The sequence below is a fragment of the Trachurus japonicus genome, chromosome 22 (assembly GCF_045865225.1).
Source record: "Trachurus japonicus isolate A0001 chromosome 22, Traja_1.0".
In the NCBI taxonomy this organism is placed as follows: domain Eukaryota; kingdom Metazoa; phylum Chordata; class Actinopteri; order Carangiformes; family Carangidae; genus Trachurus; species Trachurus japonicus.
The window spans coordinates 28,929,694-28,955,288 of NC_140928.1; the positions used below are offsets into that span (position 1 = coordinate 28,929,694).

Below are 25,595 nucleotides of genomic sequence, written 5' to 3' on the forward strand. Positions count from 1 at the left end.
TGACACACATTCGGCCTGCGAAGTCTTGCGGTATCATATCAGAACTAGGTGTGGGAGCATATGTGGTGACTAATGTCACAGACTGCCTCTGACGCGGGTGAATCGATAATTGTTTGCACATGATCAACAACATATTCCTCGCTGTACCTTAGTCATCTCTTGCCTCATCATGACATGGAATCACGGAACATATTTACTCAGTGTGTCTCATTGCACTGATGATGCCACTTGAGGCCATTTGCTTCTGTTTGATTATCTTTTTAATCTTTTTTTTTTCATAATTCTTCTTCCTTTTTTTCTTTTTTTTTCAAATGCTGTGCTGAAATCAGCAGCATTCTTGGCCTTTACTTTACCCTGCCATCATCTTTTATCTATAGCTTTTTCCTCAAGGAACGGTTCAATTTTGGCCTGTTGAGAAAGCCCACACCCTGTTCTTCATGTTCTCTCCACTCCCATGAGCACATATAAATAGATAAAGCGCTCATCTTCTATATTAGGAACTGATGAAATGTAGGATGCCTTTCAAAACACATGTAACATAGGAAGCTTCCGTCACCTCCTGTTTGAAGTGTGGAGGTAAACGGCGAGTTAAACAGAAGAGCCTTAGGAGGAGCCTTAGGAGGAGCCGTTAGAGAGCGGCAGAGCTCAAACCCTGCGCTTAATGCTCCGCTGACCCCCAAATGACTCCCTGATACCAAAGGTCGCGCCCGCCTCCCGTCTCCCTTGGCGAATCTTCCCATCCACGATCGCCCCCACCCACACTGCGGCTCGGAAACGAGGATTCCCACCCACCTGCTCATACCCCCAGCTGAGCATCAAGACGTTTCCAGCATTACAGTCTCAGGAGAACACCCCCTTCCACCACCCCCACCCCCACCCCCAACCACCCTCCATCCTCCACCCCCCCCCCCCCACACACATACATACACACTGCTCCACGCCTCCATGGAATTACTTCCATCTGGCCTACTTTCCGCCCTTCCTCCATATCACGTTGTACACTATCTATATGTTGTTTTTCTGTAACACCTCCAAATGTCCTTCTTCTTCCTAATCCTTTGTTTTTTTTTTCTCACTTCCACCCTGATGTTATTCAGCTTTCATTTACCTCCTCTATGCTCCTTATTCTGCCTCCTGTCTGTAGGCCTTTTATTAACACATTAGTGGCTTCAGGGGGGAAATCGTGTCCCTATATGTTGCCTGTCTGTGCTCATTTGTGAGTCTTGGCCTTTGCTTACCCTTGGCTTCCCAATGACTCCAAGCCTACGTCTACCTTCTCTTCCTGCCCCTATTTCTCCAAAGCAACATAATAAAAGCACTAATGAGGCCGTCACTGCTTCTGATGGCAGAAGGTGAAAATAAAATAATACAAAAATGGATAAATACACTATATAATAAATAAAACACACATTTTGTCCATTCATTCTAATGTCAAGGAAATGTATTTTGCTAGCTGACTGGCAATACTGCTAAAAATCCACCTTTACTGTATGTAACATTTAAATAAACAGTTGCATTCAGATACATGTGCTGCGCTGTACAGTACATTAACACAAGTAATCTACTGGATAAATGGACCAATAGTCAGGATGTGTGAAATTCTGAATTGTGCACTGCAATAAATACTCCATTTGATATCTATCTTCACTTTTGATACGAGCTAAATGACTTGTGATTTTAGTTAATGCCTTTATTTCACGCCTATTTGGGCCCCAACATGCCATTGCTCCCAAATAGGGGGTAAAGAGGCTGCAGTAGTTCAAATGACTGAAATAGTCTCATTGTGCACTGGAACAAAAAACACGCCGCTGCAACACTGTCAGCGAAGCAATATTAATGCAATTACAATTATCACCCCCAGAAAAGGCCACAATAACCAGTGCGTTAAGCCCCTGTCTGCTCTTGCCTTTTCAGCTTTTGCTCTCAGTTTGCAGTGGGAGCTCGCGGTTTCCAGCCTACAAAGCTAGATGCAATTTTTTTTTTTTTTTTTTTTAAAGGCTGGTATTTACAGTGCAGCAACACATCTTTTAAATTTGAGATGGTGCACATAATACCATCACTGGTCAAGAGGTCCCGCGACCTGCAGTTCACCCCGCGTTGTGTCACTGGGCCGAACATACTAGATGCATTCATTCTGTATTTTTGGAACACACAGAGTCACAGTTATCCATATGCAAACATGCTTGAGTCACCCTCGTGGCTTTAAGCCGTAGCATCACGTACTTGAGATTCACACAGCGGGGGCCAGATCATTGCAGTGACATGCTATCAGTGACACACTATCAGTGACGCCTGGCCATAGTCACACATATGACTCGTGTTTCTGTGAAACATGATCGCGATGCTTAAGTGTCTCGGTGGCACATCTGTTGGTCATCTGCCACTTACTGTTGCAAACAATGTAAAGATTTTGGCTGGTGGAAAAACAGCTTCCATCCCCATCTAGTTTCTCTAAATGTGTGGCAGCATTACACTATGATGTCTTTTTAAACATTTTTTCTTCATCTCACTTGTTTCTATGTATTTATCTCTGGCCTCTGATGACTTGTATCGACTGCACTGTGGCCTGACTGGTCATTAACCTATGTTTAACCCGACGCTGTGACTCAGTATTAGGTGTCTCTTTCAATCTCATTTCCAAGCAGTGAATGCTAAATATGTGGCTTTTTGGGTGGAGACACCATTGGTTAATTCTTTTGCAATACCCTGCACTTATGACTTGCGTTGTTCCATCGTCTATTATTTCTATTATAGTGGATTAGAGAGATTCTCCACCATAGCTATACACGTTGGGTGTCTACTGTAACTGAAACTGCATTTAGTCATGGCAAATTTTCCTTTGTTTGTCGGATATGTGTTTTTCTTTGTTTCTTTTTTCTTTGAAGTTATTGTTTTAGCCTTCCCACTGGGGCTGCATGATATGTTAAAAAAAAAAAACATATTGCAATTATTTTGGCAGGTTTTGCAGTCTGTGACTGTACATTTCATTTTCACAGAAAAACTTCAAATATGATGCTGTGATTTTATTTCGGTGGCTCTTGTACCAAACAAACATGTTTACATGTTTTGTTCTGGAGAACTTCCTCCTATAATACACAACAATGTTGTGACACATTTTTCCTTTATCAAAACAATTGCAGCTCCTGCATTTTAGATATAGCACTTGGCCATGTTGTCATTGCTATTATATTAAGAGTACTTGTGCAGCCCCACGGTGTATTATTACTCTTTGGAAGCAGTTTTGTAGATCTGATGTTAAAACTAATCACTACTGTGATAAACTGGTAAATAAATTCAAGTAAGCAGTGAGCGAATGCTTGCTTTTTTGTCTATTTACTTTAATTTTCTGATCAAATATTTCACTATTTGCACATTTATGAATATATGTGTGTAAGTGCAATATCCAGATCACAGGGGATGTGTTTCTTTGTTGGATAAAATGATGTTACCTGCATAAAATCCCTACTAAATGGCAACATTTTTTCATATAAATACATGAATTCTTTTTAGAAAAGTTAATCAATTGAAATATTCATTCCATCACTGTAATTTATCTGCGTAGTGTTTGTATCAACAACAGGTAAGGGCAGGTCTACCCATCTCAACATGTGAATATGCAATGTAATTTAATGAAGGCTATTCCTTTGACTCACCACTCGCAGCTGTTGTTTAGGAACTGATCAACATCCTGGCAATTAGTTCTTGACATGATTTCCACACCCACGGTTCTTCCAGCCCTGCATGCGGAACAGAGAAGCACCCACACTGGCATTTTCTGACTCAAACACACCCAGTGTGCACAAAGCTTCTTTTTTTTTTTGCCGGTGCCAGCAGAGCCGTGTTTAGGTGTGTACGGTGCTGTTCTATCAACACGGTTCCAGGTGGAGCAATGCTGCTCTGTTATTGTTCTAATGACAAAATGAACACCTGTCACAGGCTGCAAGTATGTGGTGATACAAAGTTAATCTTTACTGTGGATGTTACATCAGCCTGAGCTGCAACGTGAGCTGAGAGTTTGTCGTTTGGGAGTTTGAGGGGCAGGAGAAGAGTCGGGGCAGATATTTTAGAAAAGGACGTTGGGTTCTTTCACACAAGCGTGCCAAGCGGGTCGTGCTTACTTGTGCTTGAGTTTGCATGTTCTGTTGTTTTTTTTTGTGGTGGATGGAGCAGGATCATCACGGCCCCTGGAGTGCACCGCAGCTCTACTCCCCCCGCCCCCCTCCCCACAAGCAGCAGCAGCAGCAGCAGCACTGCCACATCATTAGGAACAATATCCTCAACTCTTTCTCAATCAGAACATTTCATGTCATGCAATGAGACATTTTGGCAGCCGCCACCTTGACCCTGCGCTTCTCATCCTTAGGGTGCGATGGCGTAAGTCGCTGTCAAACCTATGAAAAGGCTGACACAAACACATCCTGTTTGTCATTCACTAGGTTAAGGACTCAAAGTATTATTTAACGTATTGTACTGGTCAGTGCTTTTCAGCTTCCCCTCCGCCTTAGCTGTTTGACGTTGACCCCAGGTCAGTTTATTTGCTGCTATTTCAGAATCGTCAACATGAATTACAAGACGACATTTAAATGTATTCATTCAAGAACAGAGCTCCTGTAGGGTTATTTCTGCATATTTTGGGATTTAATTTGGAACCATTGTTTGAATAATGACCTGTATAGTTACAAACAGCAGGTACATACAGAGCTGAACAACAGGAAGTTCTGCAATCAACCTGAAACCAACCTTGTAAAAGATATATAACAAAAAAACAAACAAACAAAAACATGTTGCACCTTGCTATAGGAAATTTCCACTCTGATTACTACATTTTGACTTTACTCAATTCCTCTATAGAATAATACTAGGGATGATGTAAAAAAAAGTCATCATAACTCATTGGCAGTGGATACATGATAGAATTTAAAAGAGACGTATGACTGAAAAAGAGCAAGATTGTGTGACATTCCTCCTGCATTAACATTTACTCAACATACAGTAACAAACATGCAGGGACAGTTGCCCATAAGACACCCAGTTAAAGCAGAAGTAAGCGATCCGGCCGTTTTTCTGACTTCTTGTCAGCCGATGGAGTTGGCAGCCCCCGCCCTCGTCATGGATCTATCGGTCCTCGTCCCTACGTCACCACATTCACGCGCATCCCTTGGCTGCACACACAGCTCTTCATGCCGTTCTCTCTCCTCATTGGATAAAGGTTGTAGGATACAAGGAAAGTTTTCTCCTCGGCTTACAGCAGAGCAGAGTGACTGACAGACCCGTGTTTCAGACCAAACACTCTATATAAGTGATTGCTGTCGGAAGATACTATTTAGCTAATTAACTATTTAAGACTTATATTAACACAAACATTCCGCTTACTTCTGCTTTAAAGGGACAACGAGGAGTTTCTATTTGGTCCCACGTCAATGTGGATGAATCTACGCTACCCACACTTGTTAATGGGCCCATTTTCGATAAATATATCGTTTTGTCTCTATCGTTATTTTGTTATTATTAGTGGTGGTGGAAATGCTGGTCGAGCCGACCAACGTTTCCTTACTTTCAGTTTTGTGGCGAGTCATGAGAATAACGCAGCCGAATCGCCGTTTATGGTCAGAACTACGACGGTATGTGATCGTCTTTGAACCTCTGACTTTAATTCTTGATGAATGAAAACATGAGTCCGTCTTGCGCGCGGAGGCTCATAAATGTAGTGTGAAAACGCTTTGCTTTTCCAAAACTCCTCGTTGTCCCTTTAATACAGGAAACAACTACGGAACCAAATGAGTTCAATAATACCTGAGTTGAAAATGAGCATCATAGTAACACTGATAGAAAAGCGTAAGGCAGCGCCACATGTGAGAGGACATGCAGTGACGCTCAGCTTTGTAAAACCTCTTTCAAATCAAAAACACACAAACACAGCTAACTATAATAAAAGTGGAGAACTATGGTTGGCCTCAGCATTGAGTAACATCAGCATCACCTCTGTCGTTCCAAACTGCTGCTGCTGTGTTTTTGGTTTTTGATAATAGGTGCCACATGTGTAGCTCCAACTGCAGAAGTGAAACTGTGGGTCCTGTGGCTCTGCCGTTGGATGGGCCTCTTTCCAGGTCTTTCACCACCATCAGACTTTGCTCTCACAAAGATTCATGCTCTCTATCAGTTCTCTCTCATCCCACCTCAATGGCTGGCTCCATGTTTAAGTGGCTAAGTGTTAGTTTCAACTAAAACCTGTTTCTCTTCTGCATATTTTTATTCGATTGTATTTGTCCATATTCTTTTGTTTATCCCCATTAGCTTCTGCATAGCATCCACTATTCTTCCTGGGGTCCAAACATATTACAGTACATGGTGACAATAAAAGAGTGCACATATGTCAGATAACTCTGACAAAACAATAACTGCAGTTCAAAGTGACATGACAAGACAGCTCTGATTGAGCCTATAGTGATCTTACAAATAAATATGATTATTGAAATATCGAATATAAAACATAAAATACAACCCATATAATTCTTATGTATCAAGGAAAATAGATTAATTGATGAAGTATCTTTTTAAATAATGTTCATTTTGTGCTTTTTAGAAAGCATATTATTTTGTTGTTAAAGGGATAGTTCGACATTTTTGGCAAATTGGCCCATTGCCATAATCCCTATAGTTTTAGGAGTAGGTTTGTTACCTTTAATTATCGGTGCAAGCTGAACGACGGAGCAGAGCCGCGAGCTGGAACGTTACGAGATGGAGTTGTTTTCGAGGTAAAAATCAGGAAAAACCACTGATGAGCATTCCCGTCTGGGGCAGTTTTTCGGCAAGCAGTCTCTACAACGTTCCGTTATTATCTCATCGTGTGGTGAATGTGCAGGTCACAACTTGTCCACCAGAGCGTTTTGGAGTTGTTGGATTGTGTATTTGATGAGTTTGATGAGGGAAACCAAGAAATCCCATTAGCCTCCGTAGCGTAGCTCTGAGCAGCTCACGGCTCTGCTCCGCCGTTCTAAGAATAGCTTGCACCGACAGTTAAAGGTAACGAACCTACTCATAAAACTATAGGGATTATGGCAATGGCCGAATATGCCAAAATGTTGAACTATCCCTTTAAACATAGTTCAGTACTGAATTCCACTCTTGCACTGTCTTAACTGATGTAAGATATAAGAGATAACTAGGTAATTCTTCATAGAACATCAATGGACTCTTTGTGGTTGTGACGTCTTAACTGACATGTTAACCAAATCATCTTTCCAGTAAATCAAGTCATTTAAATAAATGTACATAAAAGACCACCTGACGACACTTGCAGCTATTGTAAAACACAAAGTGCAGTGAGCTTGACCCCCAGTGGTCCTCCAGATCTTCTACCTGGATTTCAACCACTGACCAGCAGCCCACTTATTGTAGTTTTTAAGGTTTTCTTGTGGCATCCAGAGTGTTGCCCAATCAGTTTTGTTTGTTTTTTTTCCATGGCGAAGCAGCACTGTGTCCAGCATATGTACCGGGGCACTCAGAGCTGCTCGCCTAGGAGCTGGACATGTCCTTGCACAACAACCCTGCTGTCAGTCAAGCCGCCCCACTACGTTGGGCATGACATTTAAAGTTGGGCGAAGAAGGCAGACAAAGTGCCCTTACCTCCTCCGTACTAAGCCCTGCAGTGAAGCCCCTGTGTAGCGTTTGCAGATGAGTGTGTTTGTGTGTGTGTTGTGACTTTGGCCAGACTTGGTCTGGCATAAGGACAGCTGTCACATCTCCAACCTGTCACATGCGATACAGAGCAGATGCCAGAGGCCGGGGCATCAGGAGACACAAGAACGGACACAAGGGGGAAAGTGTCTGCGCGTTTGTTTGTGTGTCCGCGCATGTTCATGCACGCATGTCTGAAAGAGTAAGGAGGAGAGAAGACGTGGAGTGGTGGCCACGTGAAAGGGTTTGACTCGGAGGCACTCGCTAACCTTGATGTCCGAACACAGCAGACGCGCGCACACTCTTCACCCGCTTTCTTAAATCCAGTCCCTGAGCAGTTGAGTCACTTTCTCCGGGGGGCATGTAGTAAATACTGCCTCAACGTCCAACTGCCACCCCTGCAGGACGCCCTCCTTGCAGTCTTACAGTGGTCTGACCCAGGCCATTCCCGTGCTCATTACTTACCAATGAAGAAGTCTCTTCATTAAGCTCCTGCCTATGGCCTGTGGAGCAGAGGCTTTTTTTAATGTGCGTTCTCCACTAACTCTTTACATAAGCAAGCAGCGGATGCCCTCAAGTGCATTTGGTTAAAAGGGCTGAAGATGTGTGTATGTGTGTACAGAAACATTAATGGCCATTTGGGGGCTTTTATTTATTATAGAGAGAAAAGCTCCTCTGTTTCAATTTAAGTAATGGTTTCAAGGCAGGAGGGTTAAAAGGTCAACTTTTGTTCACATTAGACTCTATTTTCACAAGCTTCCTGTGTAGATTTATAAAGTTTTGGGAGTAAAAAAAATTATGAGAGATTTTTAAAAAATGCTTGCAAATTCTCACCACACCCCCACAGGCATATTATGTATTCCATGATCAAAACCAGCTGTCAAGTAAGTAATTTGTGTTGCTTTTGTTTTAGAAGTCCCACATGAAAAACTTTGTGCAGTGCAACAGCTTCAGATACAGACACAGACCACTTTGCTACGTTTTTAATAATCACAAAAAAGCTTCAATATTTTAAAAAATGTGCAAAGTGGTTGAAAAGTTCAAGACCACTTTCCCTTTCTGCTGAATAGGAAGTTGGTCTCAGATCTGAGTTATACTTGAACATTTGAAAGCAGCAGTCCATGGACATGTTAGCTCTTATTCTGTATTTATTTTTTTATTTTTTTTTGGGGGGGGGGGGTGCTTTTTTGCCTTTAATTGACAGGAAATGGGAGGCAGAGAGGGGGGAATGACACGCAGGACAGGGCCGCTCGATGCGGGATTCAAACCGGGGCCGCCTGCAGTGAGCCTGCTATAGCCTCAACACATGGGGCGGGTGCTCAACCAACTGAGCTAAACACCACCCCTTATTCTGTATTATTTGTATATTTTCCTTTGCTGACCATTCAGGGCGTAGATTCTGTCTAATGTCATTGCACACTGTGAATAAGCTTAAAAAAATGAAATAAACCTAATTTGGTCATGAAGAACCAGATAACCTTAAAGATACACATTTGTTGATCTAGTTTTTTTTTTTTTAGATTAAACATTTAACAGCTACTAACGTTGTTGATTTTTTCTTTAGTAATGCTGGATATCACATAGCTGCATTTCCTTTGCAGCACCTGCACAGTGCTGAGGTTACAATTACAGAAATCCACTTTCAAATTGCCTAATTCCTGAGCAGCAGCTATAATGTTTTTTTTGTTTTGTTTTGTTTTTTTGTTTTCATGACCAACATTTTAATTTTTCATGTTTCTAAGACCTTACAATACAACAGACAGAACAATCCATAAATATAGAACAGGATATTCACCTGCATTGTACAACTTAGGTACCACGTAACCAAACAAAACACAGGCAGACAAACCAATATATATAAATATATATTAGAAGAGCTCCTGTATACAACATCTCTTGCACGTCTGTCCGTCCTGGGTGAGGGATCCCTCCTCTGTTGCTCACCCTGAGGTTTCTCCTGTTTCTTCCCTGTTAAAAGGGTTTTCTTGGGAGTTTTTCCTCAGTCGATGTGAGGGTCTAAGGGCAGAATATGTTGTTATGATGCTATGTAAAGCCCTTTGAGACAAACTGTTTGTAAAAATGGGCTATACAAATAAAATTGCCTTGCCTCTTTTGCAAGAACAGACATCTCATTGGCTTTTATCTGCTTCTGCAAATGGATTCTCCATCTACAAAGATACACATATATCAATACATCATGCTGAGGTGTTCAGTTGTCTATTAGTTATAGCCTTAAAGACCCCCTGCGATGAAATCGTGTTTTTCATGTTTTCACATGTTCATGTGGCATTTTTCTGATGCTACAGGACATACAGTAGCAGAAAGGTAAGCGCCAAATTGCATTTCTGAGTATGTATGCCTTCAAATTGCTGTGAACCAACGGCAGATGCAAACTGGCAGTTTCAGGCAGTCACAAGCTCCGGCCCCGCTCTGCATCTGGCTCAAAACTGTAAGACTGGATAGCTTGGTGTTTCCTATTAACTGATGGGACTATGGCAGCCCGTCACAGTCTTGTTTGGGTCCACCATAGTCTCTCACCGAAAAAACAAACAAACATTTTTTTAACAACGTTTCACCATCTTTCATTTTCTTTGTCCTGCTTGACTCAGTCTCACACACACACACACACACAGGTATGCATGGGCAGGTCGCACTGGAACGCTAATAAACGCTAAACATGTTGAATCGCTAATTGTACAGTGTCCAGCTCTCAGTGAGGAAGGTGGGGGGTGTCTTGAGCCCAAACGGGGGAGGGTGCAGACCAGCGCCGTCTCCGCCCGCGACTCAGAGGCGCATTGCTAATGAGCCGCTGGTGCTCTGCAGAAGCAGAGCTCTGGGAAAATGGCACAGGTTTTGTGATTTTCACAAAAAACTTGATTAACACAATTGAAAGACCAATGAGAACGCTTTAAAATAACTAAAAAGGAGGATCAGAGGGGGTCTTTAACTCATTGAGTGCCAGACCTTTTATAAAATGGTCAGTGCCAGGTGCCAGCGTTTTGGGGCATTCTGAGTAATATGTCAAGACCCAGAGAGTATTTTGTACTATGACTCTGAAAACACCAAACAGCTCAAAGGAAAGTGGAGACTCTCTATTTAACTAGGGAAAAAACCATTTGTTTGTACCTTGTTCCATTCTTGATTTATCTTAAGTTGAATAGCGCCTGGTTGCACCAAAAATACCACTTTTTTTCTAGAAAGCTGAGAAAAATGCATTTTTGTGAAAGAGAGTCTCTCAAGAAAAATAGTGATTTATCCGTTTTAATTTTGGCTTCAAAAATATGTAAGACATCTGAAAATTTCATTTCACATGTTTTTTTCACCCCCCCCCCCCAAAAAAAAAAAGACTAAACAAAAAACAAAACAACAACAACAACTAAAATACAACAAGTAGGCCTACGAGCAGTTGCTGCCTCTCCTACGCCCCCCTCCCCCTCCCCCTCCACTCCCTCCCCTCTCCCCCCCTACTTCTCCTCCTGCTGCTTCCCCTCATCTTTGCAGTAGTGAGGGAGACGTCATGGCGTCTTCAGCCTCTCTGCTGGACGCGGCCGCGGCAGCGACGCACCGCGCTGATCTCTCGGTTCGTCGTCACGTCGGTCACTGACTCCGCGATCCGCCTCCGCTTCGGCATTTTGGTGCTGATCATCTAGATGAGTTTACCTTTCCTGCCTCCTCCGATCACTTCATGCTGGAGCTATGCTAATAGCATCCGTGGCTAAGCTTTCCTCCAGCTCCACGTTACACTTGTTCCAGCCTCTGCCCGTCGTTTTCCTCTAGAAATAGAAACTTTTTCCGACTTTTTTATCTCTGTACCGATCGCGCTCGTCTTCTCCTTCCTCTTCACTTCTTGCTCTGATCTACAGTCTCATTCGTTCTACACATCCCAGAAGCCCCAAAATTACTCACAGTGTGCGCGAGAGCGTCCCCATTTACCAGCCGCAGAAAAGTGCATTTGACGTCTATGGACGTCAATGGCACTCAAGCGTTGGATTTTGATTGACGTCCATAGACGTCAATGGCACTCAATGAGTTAAGTGTTGGTTTTGAAGTAAAAAGCCTACTTCACCACATCACACTAACTCAAACTTGGTAGGTGCACAGTAATCAAAGGGGGGGTACATGAATCCTACAAAAAGCAGACATAAATTTCTGTAATAAAATCAATATATTTTCCCCATTTGGTATGGTATATGTCAAGACAGTGTATCATCCTGTATGATACGTAACTCACTGTGCCTAAGTAAATGAACCAGAGGCTGGACGGAGGGGGATCTTCTGATTTCCATTCCCTAATTAGAAGTTTATGACCCAGCATGATGGCTGTATGGGATTCCCCTTAAAGGGATAGTTCACCCTAGAATGATATTTCGCTCATTATCTACTCACCCTCATGTTGACTAAGGGCTGGAAGAAGTTTCAGATTCCTCCGTCCCTTCTCTGAGTTACAGGGGGTCTTGGCGTAGCAGTGCATGTCCATATAACGGTTGCAAAGGGACACCGGAGCTCTTCGTAAAAAAACACACACAAAAAAACATCCAAATACCTCCATGCTGCTCGTATGTAATGTCCGTCTTGTGCTGAAGCCCCAAATTGCGTAATTGTCCCGAAAAAAATTAAATAAGTCTATATTTTAAGCTTGTTTGTAGCGGAAGCTTCTCGAAGCTCCTCTTCCTGGTCCGTCCAAATCTCGCGTGATTTGCGCCGGCGTCAGCATGCGTCAGTGCGGTTACTGCGAATCACGCGAGATTTGGACGGACCAGGAAGAGGAGCTTCGAGAAGCTTCCGCTACAAACAAGCTTAAAATATAGACTTATTTAATTTTTTTCGGGACAATTGCGCAATTTGGGGCTTCAGCACAAGACGGACATTACATACGAGCATCATGGAGGTATTTGGATGTTTTTTTGTGTGTGTTTTTTTACGAAGAGCTCCGGTGTCCCTTTGCAACCGTTATATGGACATGCACTGCTATGCCGAGACCCCCTGTAACTCAGAGAAGCCACGGAGGAATCTGAAACTTCTTCCAGCCCTTAGTCAACATGAGGGTGAGTAGATAATGAGCGAAATATCATTCTAGGGTGAACTATCCCTTTAAAGGGCCGGGGTCCCCCAGAACATACAGGCTAGGTAGGACTGGAATGTCTTGACCAATGATTAGTTTGATATATTTTGTGAATTGCTGTCCACCACATCTGACATTACTTTCCAGTTTTATAAAAAGTTTGGCTTTGTGAAATCATCACATGACGTTTGACGCGTAGTCGCACATAACTCAACTTGACAAAAACTATTTTTATGTGCGCAGCTTCAGCTCCCTTGCACTGCACATTAATTTGGAATGGCAATAGCTAAAAGTTAAAGGGTCTGCCTTTAGTTTTTTTGTTTGTTTGTTTGGTTGATGCGGTATGACTTGTGACAGCTCCTCGCTGTCTTCTGGGACAGGATAAGTCTGAATCACTCCCACAAAAAGGCTGTCCCTTCAACAGCAGCCTCGGTCTGACTGGGTCGTAGGACGGGCCACTGTGTTCTTCTGGCCCGTCTCACCTTCCTGTTGATTTTCCTTCATCTGTTTACTCCGTTCCAGTCCAAAGGAGGCCTCCATTAAATCACCTTTAGAGACAAGAACAGGACTTGACAGCTACAAACTGGAGCAAAACAATCTTTTCACGGGAAAAAAAAAACAACCTCACGCCCACCCCGGACCCACATCGCCGCGCCTGTTCATGTCTGTCCCACATCGTCAGCGGCAGAGGCCCGCGAGCGCTGCTGTGAGACAGAGGGCACTTCTTGTTTACTAATGCACACTATATTGATGTGAGCTGATTCCATCAGCCGACACGTTTGGATGCCACACACACTGCCGTCTCTCTCTCTCTCTCTGTCTGTCTCCCTCCGACTCCTTACGTCTTTGCCCCCTAATGTAACCGCAGCGACGGGGCAAAGCTGCGTGACAGTCAGCAGAGCAGCAGCCATTGTTGTGACTGCTGCGATCTGCATGTATGTAAATGTACTGTAGAGTGAAGGGTGCTCTTAAATGACCCTTGTAATCATGTTCCTTGTTACACGCAGCAACACAACTCCTGCCAGCTGTGTCCCTGAACTTAAAATAACTAATACTTGGCCGGTTAACTAAATTTTATTATTATTATTTTATTTTATTATTATCATTACTACTACTATTTTATTTTGTTATTTATTTAATTTGTTATTTTAATTGTAACTTATACTGTAATGCAACCTGTCATTCATCTATTATATGAAGTCATGTCAGGAAATGTTCTGTAAAATGATTAAAATTTTTAAATAAAAAGTTCAAAAAAAAAAAAAAGCCATTCATGTCATTGTTTTGATTTATTTACATGTTTTTTCCTTTTTATTCGACACAGTGGTCAAAATCATTAGGTTACATGAAGGGAAAATTAATTCTGCTCCACTTAGAGAGGACATGTTCAGTGAAGGAATTTAATTTTCCGCCCACTCAGACGTATTCTCTCAAACCAATAGTCACTTCAGTTTTTGATGAACGGACCAACATGTGTAATTAGTTAATAGGCCTGATCGCCTTTTCGGCTGCTCCGCTGCAAACTGGTTTCACTTTTGCCTCTGTCCATCATGTATGGTGGTTAGGTTTCCTCTCACCACGACAGGCAGCGATTATAACAAATGGATGAGTTCAAACCATCTGTAAGACATTTGATTAACGCCGCCGAGCCTTTCGTCGGGGAGAGGGAGGCCAGAATTGTGCTTGATGTGGAATCACGCTAATGACAGTGCTTCGGAAGTAGCCACGCTCTAGGAAAAAACATCACAGAATGAGAAATTAGAACCTCGGAGAGACAGACGAGCTTCGTAGCGAGCAGCTCCGGGTGGCCTCTGCATCCATCTCACACATGATTTGATTGGTGCTCCCAGTCATCAGCTCAGCCTCATGGTGCAGCTGTTGAAGCTAATGTGGCATGAAATAAAACAGATGTTTCTTCTGGTGTCGTTCCTCCTCTCCCCTCCATCTCCTTCAATATTTTAGGACTCGCACACTTGTTGTGCCAGGCAGAGCTGGATCTCCGTCAAACCTGAATCCTGCGACCAGCGGCGGGGACCTTTACACGTCTCTTGACACTACGCTTCTTAGAAATTAAAAAACAAATGAAGAGCTACGGGGTTACATCCATAAAGTGGCACCTCAACCTCATAACATTTGCTATTAGATGTGTTCCTCTCTGTTGATAAACAAGACGACGAACAACACTGATTTCACCTAAAGGCCTTTACACACCAGGGATGTGACGGATAAAAGACAAGAAATGGTTTGGATGTGACATGAATGTCTGTATAAAAAAAAATACAAAAGCACTCAAATCCACAAATGTCAGCCTTTTGGTGGTCAGGATCACCAGCATCATTTGGATTGTGTCCTTCTGTACAAATCATCAGGTATTATGATATTATTATAAGTGGGAAATAGAAAAGAAAAAGAGAACAAAAGACATGTGCCTCTTTCTCTGGAAACATAAATAAATGTTGAAAATTTCCTGGCAATCCAACTAACAGTTGATTCATTTCATTTTATTTTCCATTTGACCCCTCCCTGGGGTATAAGGGACAAAAAAAGAACAACAAATCAGAGCAGACAGCAACCAGCGTGCAACAATATGAACCAGAGTTAATGTACATCCATACAACTCACTTAACACTCAAGAGAAATACTATATAAAACACATTTTCTTTAAGAGTTTAGACAAATTAAACAAAATCTTTGCATTAATATGTATATATGGATTTACTCTGTAGAACCTTCTAATAAAGTATTTTCTGTCTTCATTAAAGAGGGGAGAAACAAGTACATAATGATGTTCATCTCTTTGATCACCAGTCAAACAAAGAGTTTGAGATGAGATTGTCTTGGTTGACCACAGAGGAGGTCTGACCCTGATACACTGTAGCTTATGTATTGGGTTTTGTCGTTGTCTCCTTCAGGACACAGCTCTGGACCCTGGGGAGGACGTGGCCCTCCTCTCGGTGAGCTTTGAAGATGCTGAGGCCACCCAAGTCTTCCCCAAACTCTACCTCTCCCCCAGCATTGAACAGTAAGTACATCCTACAGTTATTCACTTCATTTATTTACCACTCATCTGTTTGTGTGGGCCCCATTTAGCCTCAAGGATTATGTAGCAACTATCTGTATTTTCTCTGCCACTGAAAGTCGATTCTTGCACAGAGTGGGGTCATGGCAGAGTAGAATGTGAGTCACTATCAGAAAGTGACGAGGCAGATGTGGGCTATTGGTTAGCATGCTAGCCTCAGTAGAAGAGGAGATGTGATAGAGACAAGAGTAAAAGGGGAACTACAGTATAAAGTCTGGTCGCTTTTTCTCTGTGTTGCTAACCCTCCTCTCCTCCATGTGCATTTGTTTTCAACAAAGCCAGTGAGAAATCAATCCATGGAGCGATGGATAACGTTATATATCATAACACGTTAGGATGTGTATATGTGTGTAGTCTTATCTGTCATAAACAAGAGATTACAGGTTACAGGGTGCATTTGTGTCATAGAGCCACAGAGACGAGAGCTGGGACACCGGGTCGGAGGCTCTGATCTTACAAGGTTGGTTTTCAACCAAAAGACACTAGGTGGAAGGAAGATAGCCTTCGTTCTCCCTGGAACAAGTTACAAGTCATTTATTTAACCATCAATAGTACTCTGAAGCTGTTTAAAGAGGAACTATGCTACATTTTTACCTTAATTAAACCACTTGAGTGTAATTGTGATGGTTTAATAAATGGCTTAACTTGTTCCAGGGAGAATGGAGGCTCTGCCTTCCACCGAGCATCTCTTGGCTGAAAACCAACTTTGCCGCCCCCTGTGTCTCTGCGGCACCGCGGCACCCGTAACCCCTAATCTCTTGTTTATAACAGATTAAACTACACAAATATACACGTCGTAACATCGTCGTTTTAACATTATCCACCCTCTATTGATTGATTTCTCACCAGCTTTGTTGTAAACAAATGCACATGGCCGGGAGGAGGGTTAGCAACACAGCAGAAAAACGACTGGACTTGCATAGTTCCTCTTTAATTGAGGTAAAAATATAACATAGTTAAGCTAAAAATCCTGCATAGTTGGGGTGGTGTTTAGCTCAGTTGGTAGAGCACCCGCCCCATGTGTTGAGGCTATAGTCCTCACTGCAGGCGACCCCGGTTTGAATCCCGCGCCGAGCGCCCCTCTCCTGTGCGTCATTCCCCTCTCTCTGCCTCCCATTTCCTGTCTCTCTCTGAACTGTCCTGTACATTAAAGGCAAAAAAAGCCCCACAAAATATACTAAAAAAAAAAGTTCCTCTTTACTCTTGGCGAGTAAAGGAATAAAGTTTGATGCTGAACTCAGGGACTGGGAAGGAAACAGATGTTAATGCTAATGTTGGCTATGTAGCAATAGTAAAGGTTAGAACAGCTTTTTTAGAGGAGATATATTAGCTCCCTGTAGAATAGCACGCTGCTGTTATGATAACCATTCGTATCCAAAGAAACTTAAATTCATCAGATGTCGCAAAAAGTCATGATGCACTCCTTAGTGAGTTTACAAACCGTCTATTATCATCCATCACATGCAAAATCTATATAAGGATGAAGTCTGTGCTGCAACTCCTAAAGACAGATACCTGGAGACTGACAGAGAGGAGGAAAGGTCAGCCAAAGGTGATGTGAGACCCCGGGTCTCCTGCTGATTTCTTGGATACGAGACATAGTTGACAGAGTTGGCGTGAGTGTGCTGTGAATCCAGCTACGTATTATGTCACTGTGAATAATCCCACATCCCAGTGTCTGGACTCATCAATCGATTCCTCAAAAACAATAAGGGAAGAACAAAAAAAATGAGATGGATGACACACAGCGTCTGAGCTAGGGATGACTGGATGTCTGCTGACATCTGGGGTGTTAGTACAGAGACTGTGTGTACATGTCTGTCTATGTGTGTGTGTGTGTGTGTGTGTGCAGGCTTGGGTGGAATGTTTTCTGTGAGTCTGTGGGCACTGTGTGAGTGGGTACTTCAGCAGTGTGCGTATTCTCTTTGTTCAAAACCTTTTTTTTATTTCCCTCCTGCTAGATTCACTGTGTATGTATGTGTTGGTGTGCATTTGTCAGTTTACATTTAGTTGCATGTGCGTGTGCATGCACATGAGTGTGTGTGTGTGTGTGTGTTTGGACACATGCATGCTTGTGGGGTTTTTCTATCCCAAATGTATGTCTGTTTTCCTGGGTTCGTGTGTGTGTGCAACCAGTATTTGAATAGGCGTTGCTCTCAACACAGTCCAGATAAGTAGATGGATAAGTGCGTGTGTTTGTGTGTGTGTGTGTGTGTGTGTGTGTGTGTGTGTGTGTGTGTGTGTGTGTGACAGAGAGAGAGGGAGAGAGAGAGCCAGGTATGGGCCCACTCTGACCTCAGGGCCCCACAGTCTGGGCTTGGAATAATCTCAGGCTGATGTTTATTTACAAGCACACGCCCCGTCGCACCAGGTTAACAGACCTCTGCTCCCCCCAACCACCACCATTCTTTCTCACTCTCTCTCTCTCTCTCTCTCTTTTCCTCCTGCTCCTCCTGTCTCAGTGTGTTTTATTCTTTCATTCTCATCCTCCTTGCTCCTCTTTGGTTGCTGTTTCCTTCCCCCCTGCCCTTTAAAGCAGAAGTGCTGTTTTTTACAACCTGGACCTTATTTCTGGCATAACTTTTTTTTTTTTAGACTTTATTTATTTGCACATATAAAATAGAACAAAAAACATCTACTTATTTCTCTTACTAGTGAGAAAGATACGAAAAAAAATGTGCAGGTGAGGTCTGAAACCCAAAAGGCTTATAACATGACCTCACCTTGACCTAACAAATAATGGAAACACAGTAAAGAAATAAAATTGACATACCTTGTGCAAGATAGAGAAATAACAAAATAAAAATGAAAAAATTAGCTAAAAAAGAGAAAGTAAATAAAGATAAGGGAAGATGGTGTTAGTAAAAATAATAGTAGTAGTAATGATAACCACACTAAATAAATAAATGCATAACATACGGTCGCATACTCACCCATATAACATTGGTGTCATCAGTTTGAGAGCCACGTATATCCAGTTGGAGTGGTCGTGGCACCAAGAATGCGCATTATAACACATTATCTGCCGTGAAATTGGTTCATTTCACCAATATTTTGTTATGATTCACTACGTAGTGCTGTTCCCCTCTGAGTCTGGAGTTGTCTGTGATCGTCATCCAGGGTCTGTAGGTTGACCTACTGACCTCTGAACTGGATGATGTTGTCACAGCATGGCTCATTCACTCTGCCTCTTTGTGTATATCATTTTTATAACTATAATACCCCTGGCTTAACAGTATTGTTCTGTATATAATTGTTAAAGGGATAGTTCAACATTTTGGCAAATTGGCCCATTGCCATAATCCCTATAGTTTTAGCAGTAGGTTCATTACCTTTAATTGTTGGTGCAAGCTATTTTTAGAACGGTGGAGCAGAGCCGTGAGCTGCTCAGAGCTACGCTACAGAGGCTAATGGGATTTCTTGGTTTCCCTCATCAAACTCATCGAATACACAATCCAACAACTCCAAAACGCTCTGGTGGACAAGTTGTGACCTGCACATTCACCACGCTATGAGATAATAACAGAACGTTACGAGACAAAGTTGTTTTCGAGGTAAATACAGAGACTGCTTGCTGAAAAACTGTCCCTGTTTTGGAGTTGTTTAATGACACCACAGTTATATGGGTGAACAAACGACCACATTTTATGCCAGAAATAAGTTCCAAGTTGTAAAAAACGGCATTTGTCCTTAAATCGTTTTTACTTTTCCAATAATTAGATCTGTCCTTCCTTCGGTCCATCATCTCCCATTTCCGTTCCATGTTTGCACATTATCTCTCCTTTATCACGTCTGTCCACTTGTCCCTCACTATCCAATTCAATCACTGAGCAGATACATGCACACACACACAGGCACTCGTCCACTCCAGTATGTTGAAATTAGCTATGACAGGACCTTATCCTAATGCAGGAACGGAAACAAAATACCCTAATTACACCACACACAAAGCAAAGGTCACCTACCTGCTGCTCGTCCTACATAATCCTGGTTTTGTCCGTGCTGTGCATGTGTAAGAGCACATCAAAGCAGTGAATATGAGCGATGCTGCTGTACGTCCTTTAGAAAGCACAGCTCTGTTTAACCTTGATGTGAAACAACCTCCAGGATGTTTCATTTATTTGCACCGCAGCATTGAGCACAGGTTTTTAGTTTTATATCCACGTTTTTTAATTTTTCTCTCTGCACGGCTCACATGTCTGTCATAATAATTGCTTGTGTTTTAATGCGCACCAATCTGCACAGGAAAAAAAAAAACACACGCACTGAGAATTGCAGAATGATTCAGGGAGTAGATGTGTGTGTTTGGTGTGCATACTGTATGAGGGAGCGGTGTGTGTGTGTATGTGTGAGAAACGCTGACCTTACCGAGGCTGCAGACCAGACTGGAGCCGTTGCAGTGTTGTTAGAGGCTCCGCTCGGCTGCCAGTCGTGTGAGGAGAACCGACAGAAGGAGGCTAACGGCAGCAAAGTGGAGAGCAGGAAGTAGGAAAGCTTTGGCGCAGGGGGGATGGAGAGGGGATGGGCGGTTGGAAGGGGAGGGGAGGGGGGTTGGATAAAGCATGAGATGCTGTAAAACCAACTACACCCTCTAAGACGGTGGTTCCCATCCTTGCATCCCCCCCTGCCTTTGTCGACAACAAGCCAGCAAACATACAAACTTTTATTTACAAAAAGAAACAGGTGATAGAAGGTGGAACCCTATCATGGGTATGTTGTTACAATGAGGAGTCCCATATACATTTTGAATCCATTCTGAATTATTAAAGGGATAGTTCAACATTTCAGCAAATTCGCCAATTGCCATAATCCCTATAGTCATAGCAGTAGGTTCATTACCTTTTATTATCGGTGCATGTTTTTTTAGATCCACGGGGCAGAGACGTGAGCTGCTCAGTGAACACAATGGAGGTGAATGGTACTGGTCCCTCATCAAACTCATCAAATACACAATCAAACAACTCCAAAACGCTCTCGCAATTATGTAACAATAATAATGTAACATCAGAAGACAGAGTTGTTTTTGTTGTTTTCATGTGTTGTAATGTTACATAATTATACTGTACATGATTATTTCATAGCATGCATGGTGAATGTGCAGGTCATAATTGCATTTTAGAGTTGTTGGATTGTGTATTTGATGAGTTTGATGAGGGACAGGGGACCTGTACCATTCATCTCCATTGTGTTCGCTGAGCAGCTCACGTCTCTGCCCCGTGGATCTAAAAACAACATGCACCGATAATAAAAGGTAATGAACCTACTGCTATGACTATAGGGATTATGGCAGTAGGCGAATTGCCAAATGCCAAAAATGTTGAACTATCCCTTTAATCTGATTCTTTTTATTCTGTTTTGTTCTATCTTATTTTGTTTTATTTTATTTCATTTTATTTGTATTTTATCTTTCTGTCTATTTTCCTTTGTTGTGTCATAATTGTTATCATGTCCCTCTAAGCAGGTAGGTTGTAGGTTTTTGTTCCTGTTGTCTTTAATACATGATGTTGATTATCCAATTGGGTGTGTTATTGAAAAAAAATTTGAACATGCACAAATTAAATAAATAATTGTGATAACCTCACAACCACAGAACAGACTAAGCTCTGTGGACCCCCTGAAATCTCTGACGCCCTCCTCAGAGGGGCCCGGACCCCAGGTTGGGAACCAATGCTCTAAGAAACATGTGAAAACGTAGAAGCTGGAGCCTCATCATTTAACCCCCCACCCTCTCCTCCTGCTTAATGCTGCTGCTTTTGTCTCCAGATATTTGCACATATGCAGATCAAGTCGGTGTGTGTGAATGTACTCGGCTACATGCTTTTGTGCACCTTTTCTTGTCAGCTGTGTGGGAGTGTGTTAATTCATGACCCAGGGCAAGAACGTATGTCTTCTACTATTGTTTGAAGACAAACAGTTGCATGTGTGTGCGAGTTTGTGCATGGGCGCGTTCTGTGTCGTCTTCATCGCGGATGCCGCTTAATTTAGCGTCCGCATGTGTGCGAGCTGGCCCCTTCCGCTGTACATGTTTATGCAGATCTGTTACCCTGTTAGTGTTTTCCTCCGTGTCCTCGCTGACCCTTGTTAGTCTTTGGTCTTGTGTAGCTGCCCATTATCTCTGCATTGGCTCCAGTGAAGAGGAAAACTCATTTGTTTGCAGTGTGCCCGCGCATTTCTGTTTCTCCAGCCAGCGTTTGATAGACTGCGACGTTCAGGAGGGTTCTGCATTAACCCGAGCCAGCCGCCGATGTTCACAATATCGTCTAATGCCAAGATAAAATATTCACATCAAAAACAGTTGTGGAAATTCTTTAAATCAGTTTGGATTGAATGAAATGGTGAATGTAGCAGCTGTGGAGCGACTGCAGGGACTGGCTGGCTCAGCTTTTGGTTTTGGCACCGCTGGATTGCAGTGTTATTACCGGCTGTCATATCAGCTCCATCTATTCAGTGTCAAAATACGCCGCTCTTCTAGGGGTCCACAGTCTTTCTGACATTTTATTTTTTAATCAATCGTCCACTTTCCATCTCCATCCATCCTTCCACGCATCCTTCCCTCGCTCCCTTATCTCCTTATCCTGCTGTCCTGTCCGTCTTGTGGTTTTTCTTTTAATTGCAGTTTTTTAATACACACATTTTCAGTCCCATTGAAACTGTGACACCAGTGGTAACCATGGTAACAGGAAGTGTTTAATACCACAGCAAACACTCTTGGGGCAGCTCCTCGGACAGAAATACAGATGAGCTTTCATCTGTTTGCAGTGCAGCCATGCAAACTCACGTTTTCCATCCATCCAGTTGGTCAGTTAATATTGTCAAAGTGTAATCAGTGTTGCACATGGCCTATATGGAGCTTTCAGGTCAAGCACAGCTAAAATACAGGTGACCTACAGTACACTCAGTATCAGACCTAAATGCATTCTGTAGACATATTTAGCCTTCTCTATATCACGATATATCAGTCAGCTGATGACAAAACACTGCAGCTAAGAAGATCTTCATCATCACTAACCACAATGACAAACACACTGTGAATTCTGGGGCAACTTCACAATAAAAACCACTGTGTGTTTCACCAGTAATGTGATGCAACTGCAGTAAGACATGTATTAGCAGTAGATGAATGCAGCTCTGACACAGTGCAACAGCAATGCTGTTTGCAGCGAGATGAAATTAGCCAGTGAATCCCTCATACAGAGGCAGATGATCTGAATCCACAACCTCAACACTGCTGCATACTGTAGCCTACACACAATAAAATATGAAATTAAATAAGTACAATGATTGGAATTGTTTAAAAAAAAAAAAGAAAATCTGAAGTAGCACAAATTTCCCAGCATCTCACACCTAAAATCACATGACAACAGTTGTGAAACAGTTGAAATCAGCCGTCATTAGATGGAGTGGCGGTGTACAGACATCACTCTTGGTTTTGGCAGCGTTGGATGTCAGTGTTGGTGCAGGCTGTCATGTTCTGTGCAGTTTCACTTGTGTTTTACTGTCATTCTATCCTTTTATCAATCGTCCCATCATCATGTCGTCCGTTGCTCTTCGCCCCGTCCATTCATCCCTCTATCCGTTGCTTCCTGATACCTTTCGCTGCTATCATGTCTGTCTCATTTTAAAAAAAGAAATCACTTTCTCCAGTTTTTAACTCTCGTCTTCTCGGTCGTATCTCTCCAGCCCCCCCTCCCCTCCCCTCCTCCCCCTCCTCCTCCTCCTCCTCCCTTTCCCTCCTGTTTTTCACATGTCTGCCGCCTGTCTCTTTTCTCTCCATCTTTCTCCGTTTTTCTATCACTCTCCTCTGCTGATCCCTCTGGCTGATCCTCAAAGGGAACCGAGAGAGTGAGTGGGACTTAAAAGAGAGAGAAGCGTTGTGCTCTACCCAGCAAGGTCGTCCCTCGCTCGACTGAAACGCAGCGAGGGAAAAAAACAACACATACACAGCACAAGGGAGAGGAGAGCTTTTCCCTCTCTCTCTCCTTCTCTCTCTCCTCCACCTCTCTACTCTTCTCTCCCATCACTCCTGAGTTGTTTGATATCTCACTTTTACTCTCCTTCAGCAGGGGCTCGGATCTAAAAGCTCTGAACGCAAACTCGTAAGCCCCCTGAGCTACAGTGTTATACCTCTATTTCTATTCCCTCTTCCTCTCTCTTTCTTGCTCCTTCTGTTACTTTTTCTTCCTCTGTCTTCAAATGGATCATCACTGTAATGTTTTCTGCCTTACAGAGCAGCAAAGGGGAAAAAAGAAAGAAAAAAAAAAGATGTTGAAATACCCCGACAGACACCCACGTTTTTACCAATAATGTACAGTTTACGTCGGCGCCTCTCTTTGATGGTACTGTACCAGTGTATTTGCTTTCTTTTTCTGGAGAAATTATTGATTATGATAAGTCAAATGCCTGTTGTTCTGTAGGCTCGGAGACTCACCTGCTTAAGATTCAGTGTTCATTCGTTATATAATGTTTTACAGGCTGCCTAGAAGAAAATATACTGTGAAAGGCATGGTGTTACGCTGTGCTGCTCCTGTGATTTTGCCTTACCCACTCATAAACTAGCTGTTGAGTGTTAAATAGATGTAGGCATTTAGAGAATTTCCAAAATGTTAGCTTTGGAGGCATCTTCAGATAGAATTTGTTGTCAAGCCAAATTACGTCTGTGACAGCGAGCGTTGTGTGGAGGTCATGGTATGATCAGACCAAGAAAGGAGATGTGAGGTTCTTTAGAAGAGTCTTATATCCCAGTGTAACAGAGTAGGTATATGAGAAAGGGCAGCAGTTGGGTATCTTGGATCAAGTGGGAGTCAGCGGGGAGTGTGTTGACCTGGGTCTCTCTGCACAGCCCAATTAAAGATATGAGCAGCTATCGGGAGTGGACAGAGGTTTTCTGAAGATCAGATCTGTCCCTGTGGTTATCTTTTATCTCAAAGAGTCAAACCGAGCTAATGTACCGCCCCTTTGGAACAAAGATCCTATTAGTGCTGTGTGATTTATCGAATTGTAATGGTTATTTTGATTTTGACTCCAAATGATCTCACACCTCATATAATCGAGGAAAAACGATTAAAAAGCAGCATGAGTGAAGATGGCAGAAGGACAAGTTCTCTAGTGTGGGAAACTGAGCAGCAAAACCTATATTATACAGGATTTTCTTTAACATTATAAGACTTAGGAGCAACGCAACAAGTGTTTTTGCCACTGCCCAAGCCTGATAAACGGGCAATAAAAATAGAACTCTGCTCGTATCCCTGAAGTGGCACAACAACATCAACATCCTAATGAGTCATTGTTGGCTGATGAGTTATCTGAGTCAGTTAGCTCCTCTGGTTCATAAAACATGTAGTTTGTTAGCACAACAAAGCTAACAAACATATATACAACATACGTACATACATAATCGTGTGATTAATCGTTTCGTCCCGATTATGATTTTTGATTTGACACATGATATTTTCTATATTGTTTGTGTTAAGTTTAGAAGATCCATTAGTCTGGCAGCTTTGCTCACCTGCATGTTCTCATCAAGGATAACCCCCGGTGTCCCAGCTCTCGTCTCTGCGGCACTGTGACACAAACGTGCTCCGTAATCGTCAATCTTTTGTTTATGACAGTTAAAACTACACAAATACACACGTCGTAACATCGTATATATTATGTAACGTTATCCGCCGCTCCATGTATTGATTTTTCGCCGGCTTCATTGTAAACAAATGCACATGGACGAGAGGAGCGTAACCGAAACAGCGGAAAAGCCACCGGACTTGCATAGTTCCCCTTTAA

The 25,595-nt window shown here is 42.6% G+C and overlaps 1 protein-coding gene across 1 annotated transcript in view; it reads left to right on the forward strand.

Moving 5' to 3' along the window:
* The window catches only part of babam2 (BRISC and BRCA1 A complex member 2), a 114,543-nt gene that overhangs the window by 59,027 nt on the left and 29,921 nt on the right, over window positions 1–25,595 (forward strand). Inside the window, exon 7 of the mRNA XM_085768447.1 lies at window positions 15,652–15,761. Coding sequence (XP_085624573.1) covers window positions 15,652–15,761 — 110 coding nt within the window. The remainder of the gene's footprint in view (window positions 1–15,651; window positions 15,762–25,595) is intronic.